The sequence below is a fragment of the Hordeum vulgare genome, chromosome 3H (genome assembly GCF_904849725.1).
Source record: "Hordeum vulgare subsp. vulgare chromosome 3H, MorexV3_pseudomolecules_assembly, whole genome shotgun sequence".
Classification (NCBI taxonomy): Eukaryota; Viridiplantae; Streptophyta; class Magnoliopsida; order Poales; family Poaceae; genus Hordeum; species Hordeum vulgare.
Genome location: NC_058520.1, coordinates 613354388 through 613377517, shown reverse-complemented (window position 1 = coordinate 613377517; position 23130 = coordinate 613354388). Strand labels below are relative to the sequence as shown.

Below are 23130 nucleotides of genomic sequence, written 5' to 3'. Positions count from 1 at the left end.
CTCCATAGGAGTCAACAGTATGGCTCCCCAAAAAATTCCCGCCTATGATGGTATCAAGAATATACCTATTCCAAGGAGAGATTCCAACAAAAAAAATTGCGAAGAAGAACGGTAGTGGATTGCTTACGAGTAGATCTACTTTGAGCATTGCAAATTCTGTACCAAGCGTCCTTTAAATTTTCTTCCTCATTCTGCTTGAAATTGAGAACTTTGTTCTCAGGGGTATCGTATGGAGTGGTGGGTCTAGCCATTGATGGACTATCCCACACACAAACGAGCAAGAAGTAAGCGAGTGAAACGGGTAAAAGAGAACAGCAAAAAGACAAAAGAAAACGGCAAAGGAGAAAGGCAAATGAAAACAACAAATGTGAAGTGGGGGGGGGGGAGGAAAACGAGAGGCAACTCGCAAAAAAGGTAAATGCAAGAGATGATTTTGTGACACCTACTTGGATAGATTTTGACTTGATCTCTCCCCAGCAACGGCGCCAGAAATACTTCTGCTACGGCAACAAAAGACCTTCCCTAGCAACGGCGCCAGGAATCCTTCTGCTACGGGCTACGCCTTTAGGGACTTCCTTGGCAAATATGCAAAGGATTCCCCCGCGGCCTTGGAGCCGTGCGTTGGTGTTCCCTCAAAGCGGAAAGGGTGATGTAGCACAGCGGCGGTAAGTATTTCCCTCAGTTTGAGAACCAAGGTATCAATCCAGTAGGAGGATCGCGTCAAGTCACAAGTACCTGCACAAACACAAAGAACTTGCACCCAACGCTATGAAGGGGTTGTCAATCCCTTATAGATTGTTTGCAAAGTGAGAACTGAAAGCAAAAAGTAAACAAAGCAAAGTAAAAGTAAAAGTGGAGACGATAATTGTGAATAGACCCGGGGGCCATAGTGTTCACTAGTGGCTTCTCTCATGAAAGCAAGTAGACGGTGGGTGAACGAATTACTGTCGAGCAATTGATAGAACCGCGCAAAGTGATGACGTTATCTATGGCAATGATCATATCTATAGGCATCACGTCCAAAACAAGTAGACCGATACTTTCTGCATCTACTACTATTACTCCACACGTCGACCGCTATCCAGCATGCATCTAGTGTATTAAGTTCATAAGAACAGAGTAACGCCTTAAGCAAGATGACATGATGTAGATGGACAACCTCAAATCTATGATGAAAGCCCATATTGTTATCCTTGATGGCAACAACACGATGTGTGCCTTGCTGCCCCTTCTGTCACTGGGAAAGGTCACCGCATGGTATGAACCCAAACGAAGCACTTCTCCCATTGCAAAAAATCACAGATCTAGTTGGCCAAACAAAACCCAAGACTCAGAGAGACTTACAAGGATATCAAATCATGCATATAAGAAATCAGCAAAGACTCAAATATAATTCATAGATAATCTGATCACAAATCCACAATTCATCGGATCTCGACAAACACACCGCCAAAGAGGATTACATCGGATATATCTCCATGAAGATCATGGAGAACTTTGTATTGAAGATCCAAGAGAGAGAATAAGCCATCTAGCTACTAACTACGGACCCGTAGGTCTGAAGTGGACTACTCACGAGTCATTGGAGAGGTGATGATGTTGATGTAGAAGCCCTCCAACTCCAAAGTTCCCTCCGGCAGGGCACCAGAAAGGGTCTCCAGATGAGATCTCGCGGAAACGAAAGCTTGCGGCGGCGGAAAAGTGTTTTCGTGGATGCCCTGATTTTTTCTGTGATTTTAGGGAATTTATAGGCCAAAGAGCTAGGGCAGGGGAGCGCCAGGGAGGCCACAAGCCTGGTTGTCGCGGGCCCCCTGGCCGCGGCAACAGGGCTTGTGGGCTCCCTGTGGGCCCCCTGCCTTGGTCCTCAAGTCCCCCGATCTTCTTCTGTTCTGGAAAAATTTATTTCGGGGATTTTATTCCGTTTGGACTCCGTTCCAAAATCAGATCTGAAAAGAGTCAAAAACACAGAAAAAACAGGAGCTGGCACTTGGCACTGAATTAATAAGTTAGTCCCAAAAAGATATAAAAGGTATATAAAACATCCAAAGTTGACAAGATAACAGCATGAAACCATCAAAAATTATAGATACGTTTGAGACGTATCAGGGACCACGATGCTCACATCCGGCAAGCATTCCCTAGAGAAGCGGCTGCCTTGCATGTAGACGTGGAAGCCGGGAATCGGCTGCGTGGAAGACGCGCGTGGCGATTCCGGCAGCATCATCTGAGGATATGCTGACGAGCCGGTGCTGACCGCGGCCGCGGCAACGGCGGCAACAAGCACCTAAGGCAATCCGAGAACTTCTATTTGTACACAAAAATAACACCAAGGCTTGTGGCCAGGTGGTGGCCCCTCTCCGGTTAATTGTTTCGCTAATATTTTTTATTAATTTTAGAAACGTTCTTCGTAAATTTTCAGGTCAATCCGAGAACTTCTATTTCTACACAAAAATAACACCAAGGCAATTGTGCTGAAAACATCGTCAGTCTAGGTTAGTTCCATTCAAATCATGCAAATTAGAGTCCAAAACAAGGGCAAAAGAGTTTGGAAAAGTAGATACGTTGGAGACGTATTACTCACCACGGCATCGCAAGGTGAGGCCTGCATAGCGACGAAAAGGAGTCGGGACTAGGAACAGCAGCACCGTCGGCATGCGGGAGGGCTCGACCTCCATTGTCAATGATCGTAGCCGACCGGACACAATAGCAGGAGCATACCAGGCCCGTGGGTCCACAGACCCGGCCAGGATCTCATAGCCCGCAAAAAGCTCCCGCCATCGCGCTACAACACGCACATCGTCGGTGTCGCTGCCCCCCGTCCAAGTTGCTCCTACAACAAGCACATCGTCGGTGTCGCAGCCCCCCGTCCAAGCTGCTCCTCCTCCCCACCACGCAAAAGACATCGTAGACGCGTCGGGTGCCGGCCCACTAGGACCCAGATGGGGCTTGCAGGGCCTAGATCTGGGCCGAGGGCGTGCCGCCGGCCACCCGACGCCATCATGCCGCCCTGCCGCCGAGGAGCAGCGCCGCCACCCCACCCGCCGCCGTCCACCACAACCGGGTCGCCGGACCGCTGCCCCCCTGCCTAGGGAAGGGGAAACACGTGTACGGGGAAAGGAGATCCCGCCGTCGCCGACACCACCCGGGCCAGGGTCGATGACGGCGGGAGGGGCAGGAGGAAGGAAGGGGCCAACGGAGGAAGGAGCTCGGGCCGCCCCGGCCGTCTCCCGGGGAGGCGGCGCTAGGGCGGGATCTAGAGAAGGGAGGGGGAGGGGCGGAGCTCCGGGCGAGGGCGACCGACGACCGGAAGGCAATGGCGGGCGACGGCGACGGGGTTAAGGCGGGGGGACCCTAGCGGAAGCTGGCGCTAGGGGTGGAGGCGGCGTCATGGAGCATTTCTAAGATAACACTATATGTAAATATCCTTATCGATCAATTTAAAAGTGGCATGGCACCGGTCATGGTAGTCGTCGTGTGACGTGAGTGTGTGCGCATGCTTGTGGGTGCGTGCGTGGACGATAGACACGATTATTAGCATGAGTATTTCTATTTTAAGCCATACGCGCGGGCACATGACACGGGTGGTAGAAAAGAAATAAAACATGAGCGTTCGTATAAACTACGCGCATACATTCATTCTTATAAATATACGTACCCACATTCCACCTCTATGAGCAGGGGTTCGAGATGGTGAACCGGGATAGCATCTTGATAATTTTTGAAAGCTCTTTGGCTGAATGTTTGTGGTCGAGATGGTAAAATAAATCCTATATAGTATAATTTTTTCCCCTATTGATAGAGATAGACCTAATGCAGTACAGTACAAATCGGGTTCATACTACTACTACTACTGTTGTTTTGCGGCGCCCACAGAGCACGGTCCAGATGCCGATGGATGGATGGTGTGGGTGGGCGGGTGGCCGGGGGTAGGTGGGTCAACCCCACAGCCTCCCAGACGATGACAGGAGGGGCCCACCATACCCATACCCATACCCATAGCGCACGCACCTACCCGCCGCCACCACACGCCCACCTCCCCTCCGCTCCCCTCCCCTGATATCAATCAATTCCGTTCCCCCTTGGATCCATCCATCCCTCCCCAAACAAACCCCATCACGCTCGCTTGACTCGAGGTCCAGGTCCAGGAGGAGCTCCTCCTTCTCCTCCTCCTCGGAAGCCGGCCATGTCGTCCTCCTCCTCCACCACCAAGGTCTTCACCCTCGAGGAGGTCGCCAAGCACGCCTCCAAGGACGACTGCTGGCTAGTCATCGCCGGCAAGGTATCCCCTTCCTTCCTCCTCTCTTCCTCGAGATCCGCCCGCCCTTCTCTTGTTTCCTTTTCCTCCTCGGGATCTCCGCCGGCACCCGCACCTGATCCGCCGGCCCTGCGGCTACACACGCGGATTCCTCGCTCCCTCCCTCCCTCATCCCGTCTCCTACCAGCCTCCAATTATTCACCCAGGCCGAGGCCGACTTAACCGACGATCTCATGTCGCCGCCAACTCTCGCCTCCCAATTCCTTCTTCTAATTCCACCAACCCTACTGCTGCTGCTGCTGCTGCTGCTCATCAATTGCTTCATCTATCACAATTCTGCTACATACTCTACTAGGGATGGATTGGTTTCCGGATCGCATCTAAGCAGATCCGACCCCTACCAACCTGACGCCCACATGCTGTAAACCTTGTTAATTACGACTACTACTCTACTGTATAATAGCTCAATCTCATACTAGTAATTCTTCAAACATTTATATGTATGTATATGTTTGCTAGACTAAGCACCGTATGGCTAAAATAATGACAAACAGAGTCAGCTGGTCTTGTCTTCATCTCGCCTGCCAAGGACGATCCACTTGCCGCTATGCACTGAGGGCAGTTAGTTGCGATTGCCTACTGACCAATTGGGCTTCCCTTTAGCCATCCTGCTACTGGTTTCACTAGATCCCATCCATACATACTGCTCAACCGCTTCACATTCACTACACCGATATCTCCGCTGAGGCCCTGTTATCATTCTTTGCGCTCTACATCCAATCTAATTAATAGCTGGCATGTAATTATGGCCTTCATTCTTGTTGAATGTTGCCATTGTACCGATTTGGTTGGCCGCGTGCTTGCGCGTCAACGTCGGTTGGTGATCTGTCGTCTTCTTCAACCCTGCTTTTCCAAAGAAGATGCTGACCTGACCAGAAATATTTTTCTGGCTTAATTACAAAAGCTGGGCGTTGCAGCCTCAAGTGTGCACTTCTTGTTTCTCATGTTTTCCTGCACATGATTTACAACTTTGTTGCAGTTCTATACACGTGACAGTCCTTGTAGGGAAACCTACGTGACTTGCAGTTATGAAGTGCCATGCACATGCTTTTTTATATCCGCAAGGCCTTCTTGTGTCGTGTAATTGTGAAAACCAAGACTCACTGAAGAACATGCCATGCTCCTGTAGGTGTACAATGTGACCAAGTTCCTTGATGACCACCCTGGAGGCGACGACGTCCTGCTGTCTTCAACTGGTACTGCCCCATCGCATCTTTCTTTGGTAATAAATAAACAAGGCTGCAAACAAGGGAATGCAATTCAGCTTACAGATTTGCTCTTTTTACACTGCAGCCAAGGACGCGACCGATGACTTTGAGGATGTGGGACACAGCACGACCGCTCGGGCGATGATGGACGAGTACTATGTCGGCGAGATCGACGCGACCACGATACCCACCAAGGTCAAGTACATGCCGCCCAAGCAGCCACACTACAACCAGGACAAGACCCCGGAGTTCATCATCAAGATCCTCCAGTTCTTGGTCCCCCTGGCGATACTGGGCCTGGCCGTCGCCGTACGGATCTACACCAAGTCGGAGTCTGTCTAGTACCGTCATCTTATATCAGTCATATCAGTCAGTCATTCGGAAAGGGTTCAAGAGCTGAATAAGTTTTTAGTGGGGATTTGCATATTTTGTACCAGCGTCACTGTCCTGTCATGAAATCTGGGAACTGTTCTCGACCCGTCGTTGCGTTATGGTTCTAAGACGTCCGCTGTTGAATCATGACTCGGGTAAAACGGATTAGATACTTGGCTATATTTTCCATATTGCTGGTGAATGTTGAGACATGCATATTCTTAATTTGATGTGGTTAGTTGTGTAATGTGTCACTGTGTTTATGTCCCTTGTTCAACACAGTTTCAGTACATGTTTCTGGTGCTAGATGTTGTCACACTGAATGGCCTGTAGGTGCACCAAATTTGTACTGCTGTTGCAGTGGCAGGGCTACATCTTGCACAGAAATAAGAGGCAAATCGACATGTTAATATTCAGAAAAGTGCCGGTTTCATTTAGCTAGGTCCCACATGTCATACACATGAAAATTGTGGCAAAGGTTTCAGTCATGCTGATGCACATGTTACACTTGGATATAACCTGACGTCTTGACCACATTTAACAGCTGCATTGAGAACAACAAAAGCACATTTGTAAGATATGATAAATGATGCCACAAATGAAATGCTGAGCCTGCCTTTGTCTGGTATTACAAGGTAATGAGATGCTGAGTATTCGAAAACTTTACAAAGCTCGAATTGCTCAACACAATTTCAGTACATGTTTCTGGTGTTGGATGTTGTCACTGGATGGCCTGTAGGTGCACCAAATCTTTACTGTTCTAGCAATAGCAAGCTACATCTTTTCACAAAAACAAAAACAAACACATCAGTCATAATAATTGGCAGATTGGCATTGGCAGCCAAGTTAGGCAGGTGTTTAATTAGCCAACATAATTAGCTTAGACAGTGAAGTAGCACATTTTTTGGCCAGGTCCCACATGTCATGCACATGGATTCCAAAGAGGGATGCAGGCAAAGATACCTAGTCATGCTGATGCCAATGTTCATAGCCAGGTCCCACATGTCATACACACACGACTGTGACAGGATTCCAGAGAGGAACCAGCATGCAGGGAAAGATTCCCAGCCATGACTGCTGATGCAAACGTTACCTCTTAAAAAACATTTAACAGCCGAGCAAAACAAAGGCACATCACTAATTCCAAAGAGCATGGTTTATAAACTATTACAAACAGGTGATGACTCCTTGTTTGGTTTTGCTGAAGCCAGCACATATGTAAGATGTGACAGATGATGCCACAAATGAATAAACAGAAATGAGCTAGCATCTAGCATCTAGAACTTCCCGGGCCTTGCTTTGCCGGGAATTGGAAGGTAATGGAGTGCTTGGTCTTCGAAAACTTTATGAAGCCTGAATTGTTCTTGATGGCATCTTCAAGAGTGACCTTCAGCGGAGCCCTGAAAATGGGTTCAGGACAGGGTAGATTCAGTATCTTAACATCACTAGGACCAATATGATTTCGTACTTGTTTTTATTTAAGAAAACTAAACTGGGCCAAGAATCCAATTTGAGCATGTCAGGAATAGTATAGGACAAAAGAAATCACCGACATAAATTTTAGTTTTGGGTTTTCATGATCCCACAAGTGTGCTAACTTATTAGCAGCTTCAAATGTCAACTTCTAGGATGTTTGAGTCCAGATGCAGATGGTTCAGTAAAAGTAGGGTGAAGAATTTGAATGTACTACAGCTCTAATGCTCTACTTGTGTTTACTGCAATAAGAATGGAGTACCTTCTAATATATACATGTCCCCATGTTTATGGTTCTACAGTTAATAGTCACATCAGCACAAGCATCTCACAATTTCTTGACCACTAGAAGTACCTCACAATTACAATGCCAAACCTCCATTTCAAAATTATAATACAGTCGCATACAGATTTGAACTTCGTTACGACTGTCTTGACCAACAGTTCAGGATTGGAAACAGCCCCCAGTTTTATAACCAAAAGTACCGTTGTCAAACATTGTAAATTAAATCATTTGAGACCTCTTACATATATGACACAATGTTCCACCAATGAACACTCAATTGCATTATTTTTTCTGATACTTGGAAACTACAACTGATTTATCCAACATGGTTATAACACGACACAATATTTTTCACAACATTATACACTGAGTTACTACTAAACTCACTTATCTGACCAAGTCAAATATTCCTGGATGCAAAGGGAAAAAAATGCAAAGCTCAAATCTCATTAATTCCTGATTTTGAAGCAATTTGAGCATAGTTACATCTGGTGTTCTTTCTCATTTGAGTACCATGTTATGGAACACCATGGAATTTGCTGATTCCCAAGTAAGGTTCACAAACAGCAGTTTCAACCAACTAGATATATAAGCCTTGACTCATAGGGTCATGCACTTTGATAGGTTACATTTAGTATACCCCGCCTTGTTTCGTTATAGTGAGAACTCAGGCAGCAATACATATTTCAGTATGTAGCTCAGTAACATGGAGTAGAACCACCGACGAAGGAGAGGTTGGGCGTATGCTCACTGTATTCAACTATTGATGTAGGTGGCAGTTGTCCAATACAGATCTCATGTACAGTTGACAAAAGCGGAAATAGTTCCTGCCATCCGTGATAAGTCAACACTTCATAGACTTCTCTTGCTGTGGATACCCCCTGTGAAACTAACAATGTTAAATGGACCAAGCAATCGATGCCTTCATCATACATCATGGTTTCCAGATATTTTCTTTACCTGGAGTTTTTGTCCATGCAACATTTCTGCCTCTAGCTCATCAAAAGACCTGTCATAAAGTTGGAGAGATAAAAAGTTATCAAATAATCACAGCAGGCGGAAAGAATCAAAGAACATAGTCACGCTATGCTAACTGCCTAACTCTTTAGCATATGCCAAAAAGACACAGGGCATCTTGTTTGGATACTTCAACAGAGGTAGACAGAGTCAAAACTATTCCTACATTAAAACAAAGGAGATGCAGGGTTTAGAGAAGAAACCTTTTGCCACCATTTCTTGCAAAGGCTTCTGCCACTCTCCTGTTTCTCCCACCAACTGCCATGGAACAATAACATGTTTTAGTATGCCTGCTCAGTGGTTAATTGAGAACAATGAAGATACGTACGGCACGTAGTTATAAGGTCAGCCACACCGCAGCTCTCAAAGAAAGTGTTGTCTCTGACTGAAGGGAACAGAAGTTTAGAGAAAGCACGCATTTCCCGCAAACCAATCCGCATTATTGCAGCCTAGTACACAAACAAAAAAATCATATGATTATTGCGTGCACATTATTTTTTTCATTCAAAATGATTTCAAAATATATTTGATACCTTGGTGTTGTTTCCCATATCCAAGCCATCAACAAGTCCTGCAAGTTAATTCATCACATCAGTGGAGTTGAAAGGAAACAGTGAATATAATCAACATATAATACTACAATTTGCCAAACCTGCTGCAATGGCCACAACATTTTTCAGTGTCCCACATAGTTCAACTCCCTCAATATCTTCCACCTGCACATGAAGGGTGCATAACTAAAGCTGCAGTAATAAGACTTCAATTCAAAACTACAACTAAAGCTGCAGTAATAAGAATTTTACTGCTGCAGTTTATGTTCATTGGTACCTCAATACCTCATAACCACATTTGAAAAATTTACCATTTAGTAGGAAGAAAACTTTAATATTTCACACAAATCTAATGTGGGAATTTATTTTGTCATGAGGTTATGGCTGATGAGCTTACAACAGAAACTAGGAAGTAAGGAGTTGTGAAAAGTTTAGCCCATCGGTTTGCTGCTTCTTTATCTTTCCTATATCCAATTGTTGCTTCACTGAACTTCTCAACAGCGATCTGCATATGAGATACACACCCACTTAATTCTTTTGTGCCTCTGAAGGATAAAAGAAATTTGCATGAGAAGTTGAAAAAAATGCTTGCCTCATTTGCAATGTTAGCACCCATGAGGACGCAACAATTGATTCCAAGTGTATCGGTAATTAGTTTTGATATCATGCATGGTCCTTCCATCTTGACCTCCATGCCCTTGATGAGGGATATAGCCTCAACTCCTGGTCTTAGTTTGCCCACAAGCTTCTTACATATACCCTCCACAAATTGATGGGGAGTCACAAAGACCAGCATATCCGCGTCTTTGACTGAGAAAGCCAGATTAATTATTATGGACAATTATCTGACAACATGCAAAAGGCATGATGTATAGTTGAAACGACAGTGAAAGCAAAACTAAATCTGAAACGTATACTGTTATGTGTGTTTCTTTTTCTGAAGTAGTATCCATAGGGAAACAAAGCAAACATTAATAAGCATAACTGGGAACAGCAAACCTCTAGTTACTATACTATATCTAAGTTTTTCCCATAAGTTTCCTTGTTCAACTAGAACTGCATGTATTTGCTAGCATCCAAAGTAGTCTTTCCTCCTAATGATAATTGGAAATGGGTTACGGTGCAGTTAATTACCTGCACTCTCCAAGTCGGGGTCAGCAACTACATTAGTTCCAAGCTTAATACCAGGTAAGTACTTGCAGTTCTCCTGAAACATGTGAGAATAAAACCATTTGTTACTGTACAAGTCATTACCCGCTCGAGAATTAAAACAAGACAGATGGAAACAGATTCAACTCTTACATTTGCTTGGTTAATGGATTCAGATAGCTTCTCGCCTGTTGGCAATGTTTCTTCAAACACCCACATCCTGACTTCATCTGCGAACAATTCACCCCAAAATCAACACCAACAGGTGCACACATGCCTCTTCAGTGATCAAAAGTGCATCTTGTTCAAATTTATTTCTACTATCGTGTATGCAGGAGGACACACAGAACAAAGAGAGCTCTAGCTAGTATCAAGTTGGTCGAAGAAATGCTATAGATCAGTTTCAAGGATAACAAACATGTCCGCTCTCCTACATGTTGCTGAGTGAAAACGACAGTCTTTCAGGTTCACGTTGTTTCTAAAGATTGCTAAGTGGAAATGTCTTGCATACATACGGCTGCATAGAGTCATTTCAGGAGTCAATTTCACCAGGTGCTGTCATCTGATATTCTTGGACTACCAAAACAGTCCACCAAGAGGATAGGATACATGTGGTCGCCTATTGCATTGCATGGTCACATCTCACATGCTCCCAAAACAGACAGAAACAAGCAATCAAAATGGCATCACCATCCAACAGGTGAGACGACAACGCGTACTGCACATAGGCAGGCAGAGCCAACGAGAGTAGTACTGTGTACAGGTACAGGGTATGTAAGAAGAGAATGGAGCGGAGCATCTCTGGAGAGTGGTTACCGTGGAAGGAGGGCAGCTTGGCGGTGTTGGAGGCGAGGAGGCGGGAGGCGACGCTGCCCCAGTTGCCGCTGCCGATGACAGCCACCCGGTGCCTGCCGGCGTGCCCGTTCTCCATCTCCGGCGACCGGCACGGAACGCGGACCAATCCAGCAACAGCAGCACCGGCGCCAAGAACAAGAGCGGTAACAGCGAGAACAGGGAGGAGGACAGGCCGAGAGCAACCTCGCACAGCAGCAGCGAATATATATAGAATCGGGGAGGAAGAGCCAAGAGGGGATTTTTATAAACAAGAAACGGTGAAGAATGTTAGGAGGGGGCGGGCGGGCATCCCCAAGATTTGGCGCCTATCTAATTCTACCCGCGGTTTGCCGCCCGCAACAACGAGGCCGCCGCCGCCGTCGGCATTGCCTTGCTTTGCTTTGCCTGCGGTGGCGACAGGAGGCGGAGGAGGAGGATGGCGATGACTCGTCGATCTGGTCTGGTGGTGAGCCGTGCTCGCTCGCCTCGGTGGTATCGGAGTCGGAGGGGAGCCTGGCGCACGTGTGCTCGCTCGCTCGCGCCTGGCCCAAAGCAGAAAGGCCCGCCCGGCCCAGCCATCCTTCAGGTGTCACCAAGCCTTGCACACAGAATTTGGAAAATTAACCTGCAATTCATAGGCCGTAATGATGTGCAAGTGCAGGGTTAAATGGCAAGTAAAGGTGGTGATTTCCCTAAAGACAAGTAAAGGTGGGCTGATTTTTTCCTAAAAAGTACTTACTACAGTAGTGAAGTGCTGATATACTGACATTCATGTGCCAAACCTGGGGTCCTCATGAATTTAATCTTAGGCTTTCGTTGGTCAGCGGTCCGATAGTCTTGTCTCTAGCAGCATGAATCCTTGGAGCATCAGGGATTTTCATCAACATTGCTGCGGCTCGTATGCTGTAAACGATGTATAAGTACAGGGTGCTGTCATCTCAACCTTCTTATCCAGCATGTATCAGTTAGCAGTGGTACAGGTGCTGATCCCCCTAAAAACAATTAAAGGTCTGACATGAAAACCTGTTCTTCATGTATCAGACTCGGGTCCTGACAGTTTAATCTTAGGCTTTGGTTACCCAAGCACTCGAATGTTCTTGGTTTCAGCAGCACAAAATCCTTGCAATATCAGGGATTTCATCAACATTGCTGCACAATTCCTATGCTTTATGGCGGATAAGTACATAGTAGTGTGATGAAAATATGATCTCTGCTTTCTTATCCATTGATGCCATGAGCTGTCGTTGCTCTGCAAAAGCTTATCAGAGGTTCATTGGCTTCTGGCATTACCTTCAGTAAACACTGCAAGCTGACCATTAAGTCAGCCCCAGCTAACAATGGCAAATTTATGGGATCTTAACCTTCTTATCCAACCTGTACCCGCTCCTCGACACAGCTCCAAGCAGGGTTCTTCACTATCCCTTTACCCACCATGGCCTCCCTGACCTCGGCAGCATCACCCCAGTGGCCATCACCGGCAAGGACCTTTGACAGCTGAACATGGGCAGACGAGTCGTGGGGGTAGAGCTCAATGAGGCGCCTCGACACCCTGACTGCGATCTCGAGGTTGCCATGGATCTGGCAGGCACTAAGCAGAGCTCTATACACCGAGACGCTAGGTTCTATAGGCATGTCATTGATCAAAGTCTCGGCTTCTTGGAGATGGCCTGCTCGACCAAGAAGATCGACCACGCACGCGTAGTGCTCTAGCCGTGCCCCTACGAGAAACCCGTTTGTTTTCATCAAGTGGAAATACTCCAACCCTGTATCCACCAAACCGGCGTGGCTGCAAGCTGTAAGTACCAACAAGAAGGTTGTGTTGTCTGGCTGAACATTCAGTCTCCTCATCTGTTCAAACACCTCAACCACCTCATTGCCATAACCATGCTGAGCATATCCTGTCAGAAGCGAATTCCAGGAAACCAAATCAGGCGCTTCCACCGAAGCGAAAACATCCCTGGCTTCCCCTATCTCGCCACGCCTGGCGTACATGGAAATCAAACCGTTCTGGACATTCACATCAGACTCATACCCAGTTTTGAGGATCAGAGCATGGACTTGTCTTCCCTCCAGCAGTGAGGATGAGCTCCCTATAGCCTTCAGCATGCTGCCAAAGGTGAACATATCCATGTCAGCGCCATGCCTTCTCATCTCCAAGAACTGGTGAAACGCCTCATCGCCTCTTCCTAAACAGGAGAGCCCCGAGATCACGGAGTTGAGCGACACCTGATCCTGACATGAAACAGCCATCTGAACCTTCCTGAAATCTTCTAAGCTGCCACACCTGGAGTACATGGTCATAAGAGTGGACAGAATATACGGATTGTGCTCGAGACCCTTCTTTACCACCGCACAATGCGCTTGCCTCCCGTGGTCTAGGTCCTGGGGGCTCGCAAATGAGCTGAGAAGGCTGCTGTATGTCATCATGTTTGGTGCCACCCCTGACTGTTCCATTTCCCTGACCAAGACCATGGCCTCGCGAGGTCTTCCGGCTGAGGCGAACCCGCCCACAAGTGCGGTGAAGGTGGCCACATTCTTCTCTTCCATCTCCTCAAGAACCCGCTGAGCAGCAGGCACATCACGGCATTTGGCGTACATGTCCACCAACGCAGTCCCAACAACCACGCTGCCACATATGCTGCCGCACTTGAGGCCAGCGGCGTGGAGCATCGCCCCGACGCCCGGGTCCTCCATCCTACCGCACGCGACAAGGGCGCTGGACACGGCCGACGCCGTGGGGGGGAAGCCGGCACGCACCATGCGTCCGAACGCCCCCACGGCGAGGCCTGGCGCGCTGGACCGCGCGTGGCCGTGGACGAGCGCGCTCCAGGTGACGCCGCTCCTCTCGGGCATTTCGTCGAACAGACGTTGGGCGTCGCGCAGGCGGCGGCACCGGCAGTAGAAGGCGAGGAGGGCGGTGCCCGCGAAGACGTTGCTGGCCGCGAGGCCGATCTTGGTGGCCATCCCATGGCACTGCGCCGCGGCGGACGGGATCGGCGGAAGCGGGGAGGAGGAGGAGGCGAGGAGCTGGACGAACCCCCGCGGCGTCCGCGCGTGGTGGAGGATGATGCCGGGGGCCGGCAGAGGCATCGAGACGGCGCGAGCAGGTCTCGGGGTCGCTTCGCAGCCGGAGGGCGGTGGTCGCCGTCCGAACCGGGGACGGCGGCGAAATGACGGTGCGCGCCGGCGCCCGAGAAGACGTCGTCGCGCGCCGTCTTTGCCGGGAGGGGGGCCGTCAGAGATTTGAAGGAACTATAAACATATTGCTTTGGTTTGAATTTGATTTTGATTTTGAATTTCCCGTTCTGATTTGAAAATTTTTGGTCAACCTTTTCCTGGAGAACTCAAGTATTGAGTATTTGTGGGAATAAAAAAATACATGTACGTCAAAACTATACATAAATCAAATCAAATGCATTCATAATTCCTCCATGCCTATCCATAATAATACTTCCTCTGTTTCAAAATATAAGGGTGTTTTTCAAATCATCTTGTTCTCGAGTGCAGCGTTTTGCCACGGACGCATCCGTTTTTGTTAACCGCGACAAGCCATGTGATCCCATCTAGAACGTTTATGCAATAAGATCAATGTTATAAAAATAAATATGTTACAACAATAATCAATGACAAGACCTGTGTTGTAAGAATAATTCTTCTAAAAACTCCTGCAACAAGACCTTTGTTGCAAGAAAAAAAAACGACAACACAACATTTGTTACAAATATTTCTGCAACATGGCATGTGTTGAAAATGGTTCTTGTAGCACGATTCATGTTGCAAAAATAAGGACGAAGCTCAGTCACAAGATCGTGTCGAGATCTCATGGCTCCGTATCCGATGGATTTGCCGACCGACGTGTAGCATGCCCCTTACTGGAAAGTGCATTCTCAATTGTAGCAAAGTTTCGCAACCACGAAAGCGCATTCACTCCTTTGCTCTTATCGCGGCATGGCTCAGAAGCATTTAGGCGAGGGTCATTTGCAAATCCAGCCTTTCTCACAAGATAGAAAAGCAGTTTTAGCTAATTAGCTTGACCTTTTTCATTGAGAAATGATACCTTATGCCTCAAGTATCAAAAAAGTTTATGTCATGATACCATTTTGAAATAGCAAGAATCTTCCCCCGTTCCATAATGTAAGAGTGCTTTTTCTAAAAAATGTTCTTATATTATGGGATAAAAGGAATACTAACTAAAAGGACAAAAACTATCTCATTGTTTTTGTAAAGTGTCACGATGTTGTTTGGCTGTCAAGCCGAGAAGCAAAGATCGCCGGCCAATCCGCTTGAAAGGGCATGGGCTTCCTTTAAATTTTAGGCGATCACCGTGGTGTGCACCGGCGCTTGAGAAGATTTTTATAATAATTAATATAAAGAAACGAAACACATTGCTTCACTTTTCTTAATTTTTAGTTCTCTGTTTCTCATTTCGCTTGGGTCATTTTTCTAAGCCGTCCGTTCTGCACAAATCTCAACGCTTGATGGTCGGGTCATTCGTTGCACCGTGCACGCATGAGTTTGGGCCTTTTTGTCGACGACGGGAGGAGCAAGGAAGGGCGGTGTATATAGGAGTTCGGAAGAGCTCTCCCGGGCGGGTTATCCATCATCTTGCATCCATCGGTGGGCGGAGGCACCTGTCAGTTGTCGTCGGACCTACCGGTGAAAGGTATTCGGTGATTTGCCACCTCTGCCCTCCTATATGTCTAAGTTGGGTTCATCATCTAATTTCCCCTCTGTTTTTTGTGCCTACCTACGCTTGATTTAGTGCTTTGGTCATGAGTTGCTTATCTCATCCATTGCACTTTATCCATGGTGGGTTAATATTTTTTGAGCGATACCATAACACAGGGTAACGCTTGGCAATTTTGTTTTTGAAATTTTGAGTCTCGAGTGCGGCTGATTGGGGGAAGAAGTGGGTGATTTCTTCTTCATTTTCTTTGTTTTCGGAGAAGGAAAGGAGGCGACTTGAGGTTCATATATTTGCTGATGTATCTGTCTCATGCGACAGAACTACCTCTGTTGAGTCATCGAGTTTTTTCAAAATAAGATTAAGTGGGTTTTCAAATTTTTGGTAGCATGATTTGTTATGTTTATGATGGATTTTCCCCCGATCTATGGTATGAATCACAAACAACAGATAGTGTACATGTGTCAAACGGACATTGGATAAAAATATGACCTAAAACAAAACGAAAATCAGACATCTGATGGTTAGTCCCTAATTGATTTGGTTTGAATTTGGATTTACTTGTTCCAAGTGCTGGTTTGTAGTGATTTTTCTTTTTGGAAAACTAAAGTATTGAATATTTCTGAAGAAACATATATATATATATATATACCTCAAAACTATACAAAAATAAAATAAAATGCATATGGAGTATAATTAATGGATCCATGCCTAGCCGTAATAATACACTCTTCCAAGTTCCAACAGTTGTTTGCTAAGTAGACAAAAACAAACAATCTCATATTTGTAAAGTCTCATGGTATTGTTGGCTCTGTCACCCAAATTACTATCCAATTTCCTTTTACAGCATGCCCACCATCACTCCCAAATACGGAGTAAGATATATATGGTTGCCGTCAAAGGGAAAAAAAGGGAAAAAAAGAGAGAGAAGGGTTTCATAGACAAAACTCAACTACTTTCTTGATACAAAGTGCCAGCTGGTTCCACCTTTTCACCGTATACAAATCCATGTTTTTTGATACAAAAAAACGAATGTAATCCTTATACAACATAAGAATGGTCAGCATTTCTCTGAAATCAACCAAAAAGGTAACAACTTACCTCACAAATAATGTCAATTATGCCACAGGTATCTACCACTGGTTTGACCAACTTTAGAGAGGCCTAGGCAATGTATTGACATATTTCGAGAATACCACAAAGTCCTTTTTTATAGGAAAATCTATCATAAGTTTTGCAGCAAAAAAATATACACCAATGCTTTAGACATATCAAGTCGCAAAATTTAGTTCTCGCTTATCTTTGAAAGAAACTAAATCTAACTCTTCGTCATCCATTTCCTCGTTGTAATCGTCATCATCGTCATCTTCATCCTCAAAACCACTGCTCCTGGCCCTGTTTCCACCATTTAGATCACTTGTGGATGCGCCATTTAAGGAGTCATGGCGTGCAGTATCAGTTAGCCCAGCTTCATGGACGCCAGCAGCACCATTGGTACCTAAACCGGCGGGCATGCCATTGGGTTTTACTTCAAGCTGAACCACACCGTTCCCCGTCAACTCATTCGCTTCTTCTTGTTCTTCAGGTGTTTTAGCGAGAGAAAGCAGGATGTTCTTCGCTTTCTTGTCTGGTGGGTATCCACGTGTTTCCATTTCGTTGAACCAAATGACAGCGTTTCCGAAATCTGAGTTCCTGCCATGTACATCCATGATGGTGGTAAAGATGGTTTGATTGGGCTCAACACCCTGCATCCGCATTCGCTCATAAACCCGCATTACTTTCTCAACATCATCCAACTTCGAGTAACCTTTCATCAGAGTTCCATAAGCAACAACATTTGGCCTCAAACCATCGTCTTTGATCCGACGGAAAAATTTCTCAGCCCCGTCCATATCAGAAGCATTTACGTAAGCTAAGAGCATTGTTGTGTAAGAGCAGAGGTCAGGCTCAACCCTGCACAAGCAAATAGTGTGACAAGGTAAGAAACCAGCAGATGCACCGACCTTTCTGAAGTTTAAATTAAAGAATGCAAGTCGTACGTACCTGTGTCTTCTCATAGTCTTGAAAACTGTTCGGGCCTCTTCTACTAATCCCGATACTGCGAACGCATCAAGCAAAATGTTGTATGATTTGCGTGTTGGCCTGGAAATATAACATGGCACAACATGAATTTGTGGCTATGCAGCCCGACCTAGCCATTGTAACTCAAGTTTCACATGTATGAAGCGCTGGCAGCTTAAACATGTCAGGCTCATGACTTTAACCAAATTATGCCAGCAACAGGAATCATCATTACACAAGCCAGCAATGACCAATTTTCAAGTGCCAGCATGCTAACACAAAATCGAACCTGATTCCAGCATCAAGCATCTCTTCAAACACCGCCAATGCTTCATCTTCCCTCCTAGCTTTCCCGTAAGCTTTGATGAGCAGAGAATAGCTCACAACATCGGGTTTTAGTCCGGCTCTTTGCATCTGAAAGTTATGCCATTTGTTAGGAAAGATAAGTAAACAGGTTTATATCTTAAAGTTATGCTGATTGTTGAGTTAATCTGGGGAAGCACCTGATCATAAATACTTGAAACCTCCTTATAGTCTGCTTCAAATGACATCAAACTATTAAAAGTCACTGTAGACTGTGGGATTCCTCTCTCGGGCATCTGCGCAAATAGCTTACGCGCTTGGGTATAGTCCCCAGCCTTCTTGTACATATAGATCATCATATGAAACATCTTCTGGTCTGGTTTAAAAGAAGCTCTTTTTTCATTGAGAAGGTCCTTGAAAATAGCTTCAGTTTCCTTATATTTGTCGCCCTGTCAGCAACCCCAAACATATTTGTTACGGACCAAGGTACAATTGTTCAAGGAACTGCTATAAATATGTTTAATTTTTTGATAGGTGCATGGGCTGAAAACAGTAAATATTAACAGAGCAAAAGAGCATACAAATCATAGAATTACGGTGCATTATGCTGAATCAAAGTAGTAAACGGCGGTATTACCACTGAATTTGACAAGAGAGTAATTGTTAAGCACAGGAGGACTAGTTTCTCAAATATCATAGTGGCTGAAACATTGGACTGCATAAAATGCGATAGGTCGATGAAATGTGCACCTCAACAAGCGATTTCAGAATGATTTGATATGTGATGGGTGATGGTTCAGGGCCTGACGTCTGCATCTTATGAAACACAGCCTCGGCCTTTCTGTACTGCTTGGCTCTTCCATATGCCTCCATGAGAGCGGTCTGAGATATCACAGTCGGCCGGTAACCTTTCTTGTTCATGTACTTGAGGACCCTTTCCGCCTTGCTGAAATCCCCCAGTTTTCCGTAAGCTGTGACAAGCATTAAAAAGTCCATCTCGCTGAAGTCCCACCAATGTTGTGTTCGAAGCCATTCAAGAATCTGAAGAAAGAAAGGAAGGAAGGGCACTGCTGACATTTAAACATTTCAGAATCCTGAAAGCATATTATTGCGCGTGGACTAAAGAATCGGCGGTAGCATGCTGCTTAGTCGGTCACCAGGAAAGTTTCAGATTAAGTAATACGCTGCAAGCAAGCAAGCGCATATATACCTCGCTGACGAGATCCCATTTTTTGAGCTGTTTGAACCGCACAAGAGTGCCAAGAACAGTGTCCCTTGGTAGCGCCCCCGTCGTGTTCCGCTGGGTCTTGAGAATGGAAGACACGGCCGATCCAGACTCCTCTATCTCACTCATCATTTTCCTCCAGCTCTTCTGCTTGGCCTCGTCATCGGCGTCCTTGAAGACCTCCTCCTCTCTCTTCTTGCGCACAAACTTTCTGGGCGCCAGCATTCCATGGCAGACCACGTCGAGCCGCTGACTGCCCTCGACCTTCTTCACGTTGTAAACAGGCCAGCCACAGGATGCCTTTGCGTTGCTGACACCATGAAACATGTTTCAGAAGGTTAAGGCAATTTAATGAAATGAACCCTCTTCTTTTTGCAAGCAAAACGCATATGCCATTATCACATACTCCCTCCATCCAAAAAAATAAGTGTCTCAAGCTTAAAACAACTTATACTAGAGTTAAGAGTTAGTATAAAGTTGAGACACTTATTTTGGGAGAGAGGGAGTCCTCAAGAGTTGACACTTATCCACTTCCATGCATCCCTTTAACAAGGGGGGGATCAGTAAAATAAAAAATAAAATAGACCTGGCAGTCTGACAAGCATCAAGCTGGACCAAATTGAAGGCCTTTCACCTAGGAATAGGATCAAACAAACCCAAGGAAAAGGAATAGAATTCGTTGTATGAACTGGGTTCGTTTGAAGATGCAGCAACATACGTACGTAATTGCAGAGCCAAATTGCAACAAGAAGTAGCTGTTGTTGAGCAAACAAGGCAAAGGCACCCAGACCGTCGCTCCAGTGAAGTGACCAACCCACAGGTTACGCTGAAGGTGGAATGAAACATACTCCGTACAACACAACACAACACAACACAAGCCCGGTTGGTTAACACTGGATTCCTAGGCGCACAAGCACGGCAAACCCCTCGCGGCCAAACTAACCCGCGAATCCCACAAAAAGGTGAACCCTGAGCGCGCTGCGCGAGGCGGGGGTGGAGATGGGGGTGGGGGGGATTTACCAGAGGCTGGAGGAGAAGGAGAGCGGGGACTGCGAGCCGAGCGTCCCCATCGCCGCCTCCATCGCCGGCGCTCGCCGGAGCAAACGGTGGGAGCAGCTAGCGCGGGGGAGCCTTATCGGCAGGCAGACTCTGACTCTGTCTGTCTCCGGATGAGGAGGAGACCATCGTTTTGTTTTGGAGGCGCCGCCCACCCCACCCCACCCCATACCTCCATTCCAGCTGCCTACGTTTGGCCCAGCCCAGCAGCAACCCGGGGTTTCCTTTTTTGTTTTCGGTTTTTCCTCTTTTATCATTTTCGCTTTTTCTTTAGTTTTTCTATTTTCCTATTTGTTTTGGTTTTGACAACTATTTCTTATATTATCAACTCTTTTATGAATCATGAACACGTTTTAAACTCGTGAACATTTTTTTTGAAATCATCAACGTTTTTTAAATCCGTGGATATTTTCTAAGAAATTCTCAAATGTTTCTTCATATTTTTAAATCATTATGAAACTCATGAGCATTTTTTGAATCCTCCAACAAATTTTACGATTCGGGATCTCTTTACATTTATGAACTTTAGAAAAAATCACGACCATTAGGAAATTAGGATTGTTTTCAGATTCACCAACTTTTTTTAATATAAGAATAATTTTTTACGAAATCCTGGACATTAAAAAATCATTAACGTTTTTTCAGAATTTGTGAACATTGTTTTACAAATTAGCCAACATTTTCTGAAAATCGTGATTTTTTTAATATGTGGCATTTTACAAGAATTCACACATTTTTTAATCCATGAACAATGTTTTATCCTTCAATATAATATTAAAAAAAATCATTTTTTGTAATTTTGGAACCTTTTTGCAATCCTTACAAAAGAAAAAAAACAAGTGGGCGTCCAATCTCGCTAACGCCGGGGAAGGGAAGTGCGCGTTGGCTCGTTCGCCAGCACACACCGCACTAAATAGAAGAGCAACTAACTGAATGGTACTCCCTACGGAAGCCCCTCAAGGGTCATTTTTTGGTGAGCTAAGAGTGTGCCAAGCGGCATGCTCTCATGTGCCGACATGTGTCCCGTGCTATACGCTTTCTCTGGATTTAATTTTTTAAGCGTTTACGGGCTTTAGAAGTTTTTTTTTCAGGTTTTTGTTTTTTTCGAAATTCTGGAGAATTTTAAAAAAAATATATGTTGTTTTTTTCCTTGCGCAAAAGTCACAAATTTGCTTCTCACGGAGGCATATGTTTACTACCACGAGAGGCATAGATTTGCTTCTTGTGAAGGTACATGTTTGCTTTTGCGAGAGACACAATTAAAACATGTTTTTTTTGCTTTTGTAAGAGGCATGTATCCGCTTCTCATGGAGGCATAATCCTTATTTGAAACGAGTGGAGTCAAGATAATTTTGTTATTCTGGAGCATGCTTTGTGAACCAAGCATTCACAAAGATAGAAATGTTTCCTTGTTTTCACAACTGCCGCCCTGCGTCGTGTCCCTCATCTCTGGTTGGCCCCGTCACCGTCGACGCCGGCTCGCTGAACGTTATTGTCATATAAACATTTGTAAAAGAAAAATATATATTCATATTTAACTTTTTTTAGGAAAACAACAATTGTACCACCAATGCAATTCAAATTCTGATTGGGCACTCTTGATTTCGACCTGGTAAATAGAAGCCGGTGTTTTCTCCGTAGTGAAGCATGTGTGTTGTATATGACGATTTGTTTTTCCCTTTACAACGCAAGGACACATTTGCTAGTAACGACATTATATATCATAGAGAATAGCCATGGGCAATGATCCGAGATGGCCAAGGAAATCCCTTGGAGGAAACAACTCGGAAAGAGGGTATGCCACTCTGTCGAGCCCAACATGCGATCAATTTAAGAGGTACTTGGGTCTCATTTGGTTCATAGGATAAGAATAGTATAGGAACATGAAAATCATAGAAAGTGAGATGACACGCATATCACTTCCTATACGGAAAGAGATGTTATGTGGTGTATAGGACAAAAATTTTGTATCGAGTCTAGGTTAATGTTTTTTCCCTTTGAAATGTGAATGATTGACTCCTATCCTACATAGAAATAGGAATCCATTCCTAAAACCCAAAGGGCCCAAACGGATTATTTTTTCTAAAAGTTTCTACACTTCAGGATTCGTGTAAAATTCATATGAACCAAAGGAGGCCTTGGATTCTACGAGTAACATATAGTAGTATCATGCATATGTTACTATTGTATGATGTCAGGCGCTCCAGCAAATTCTAAAAGTTTCTACGCTCATTCTAAAAGTTTCTACATTAATTAAGCTGCCTCTGTTCGCTGCAGCACCACCGGCTCCTCCTCGATTCGCCGCCAGCAGCAGCTCCTCCGGCCAGTCACCACCTAGTCACTGGGAAGGGCAAGCATGGGCTGCAAAATTTGTATGGATTTTGCATCATATGTCCGTGGATTTAGTACGCATTTGACAGAAAAAGAATGAGAACTAGAACATGTTAATCTCAAGATGATGTGTCGGCTTAGTCTTTCGAAAGTGCTCATAGGGGTAGAATGTGCGTGTGTGCGTTCATAGGGGTGAGTGTACGCTCGTGTATGTGAGCGACTTCGATTGTACTTTGCTAAAAAAAAAAAAATAAGAACTAGAACA

General features: G+C 45.4%; 4 protein-coding genes across 8 annotated transcripts; 1 reads left to right on the top strand and 3 right to left on the bottom strand.

The window, feature by feature from the left end:
* Window positions 1–4060: 4060 nt before the first annotated feature.
* On the top strand, window positions 4061–6142 carry LOC123445668 (cytochrome b5-like). The gene is made up of 3 exons (XM_045122690.1): window positions 4061–4279; window positions 5445–5511; window positions 5609–6142. Exons 1-3 carry the CDS (start codon window positions 4184–4186, stop codon window positions 5863–5865), a joined length of 420 nt encoding a protein of 139 aa, XP_044978625.1. The 5' UTR covers window positions 4061–4183; the 3' UTR covers window positions 5866–6142.
* Window positions 6143–7015: 873 nt separating this feature from the next.
* Window positions 7016–12017, bottom strand: LOC123445667 (glycerol-3-phosphate dehydrogenase [NAD(+)]). Of its 5 annotated transcripts, XM_045122688.1 has the most exons (12): window positions 11188–12017; window positions 10525–10601; window positions 10357–10429; window positions 9815–10032; window positions 9620–9727; window positions 9324–9387; window positions 9205–9242; window positions 9000–9120; window positions 8875–8929; window positions 8615–8663; window positions 8406–8535; window positions 7016–7295 (listed from the first exon to the last, which is right to left on the bottom strand). In XM_045122688.1, exons 1-12 carry the CDS (start codon window positions 11300–11302, stop codon window positions 7285–7287), a joined length of 1059 nt encoding a protein of 352 aa, XP_044978623.1. In that variant the 5' UTR covers window positions 11303–12017; the 3' UTR covers window positions 7016–7284. The 5 variants fall into 5 exon arrangements, with proteins under 5 accessions (XP_044978623.1, XP_044978620.1, XP_044978621.1 ...); XM_045122685.1 differs by having other exon boundaries at window positions 9620–10032; XM_045122686.1 differs by lacking the exon at window positions 7016–7295 and having other exon boundaries at window positions 8082–8535.
* Window positions 12018–12120: 103 nt separating this feature from the next.
* Window positions 12121–14411, bottom strand: LOC123445665 (pentatricopeptide repeat-containing protein At1g11290, chloroplastic-like). The gene has a single exon (XM_045122683.1). It carries the CDS (start codon window positions 14293–14295, stop codon window positions 12571–12573), a length of 1725 nt encoding a protein of 574 aa, XP_044978618.1. The 5' UTR covers window positions 14296–14411; the 3' UTR covers window positions 12121–12570.
* A 2662-nt stretch (window positions 14412–17073) lies between these two features.
* Window positions 17074–20661, bottom strand: LOC123445664 (pentatricopeptide repeat-containing protein At3g59040). Its single transcript, XM_045122682.1, has 7 exons — window positions 20499–20661; window positions 19464–19788; window positions 19004–19294; window positions 18454–18702; window positions 18240–18364; window positions 17933–18031; window positions 17074–17842 (listed from the first exon to the last, which is right to left on the bottom strand). The coding sequence occupies exons 1-7, from the start codon at window positions 20558–20560 to the stop codon at window positions 17161–17163; spliced, it is 1833 nt and encodes a 610-aa protein (XP_044978617.1). The 5' UTR covers window positions 20561–20661; the 3' UTR covers window positions 17074–17160.
* Window positions 20662–23130: the final 2469 nt, after the last annotated feature.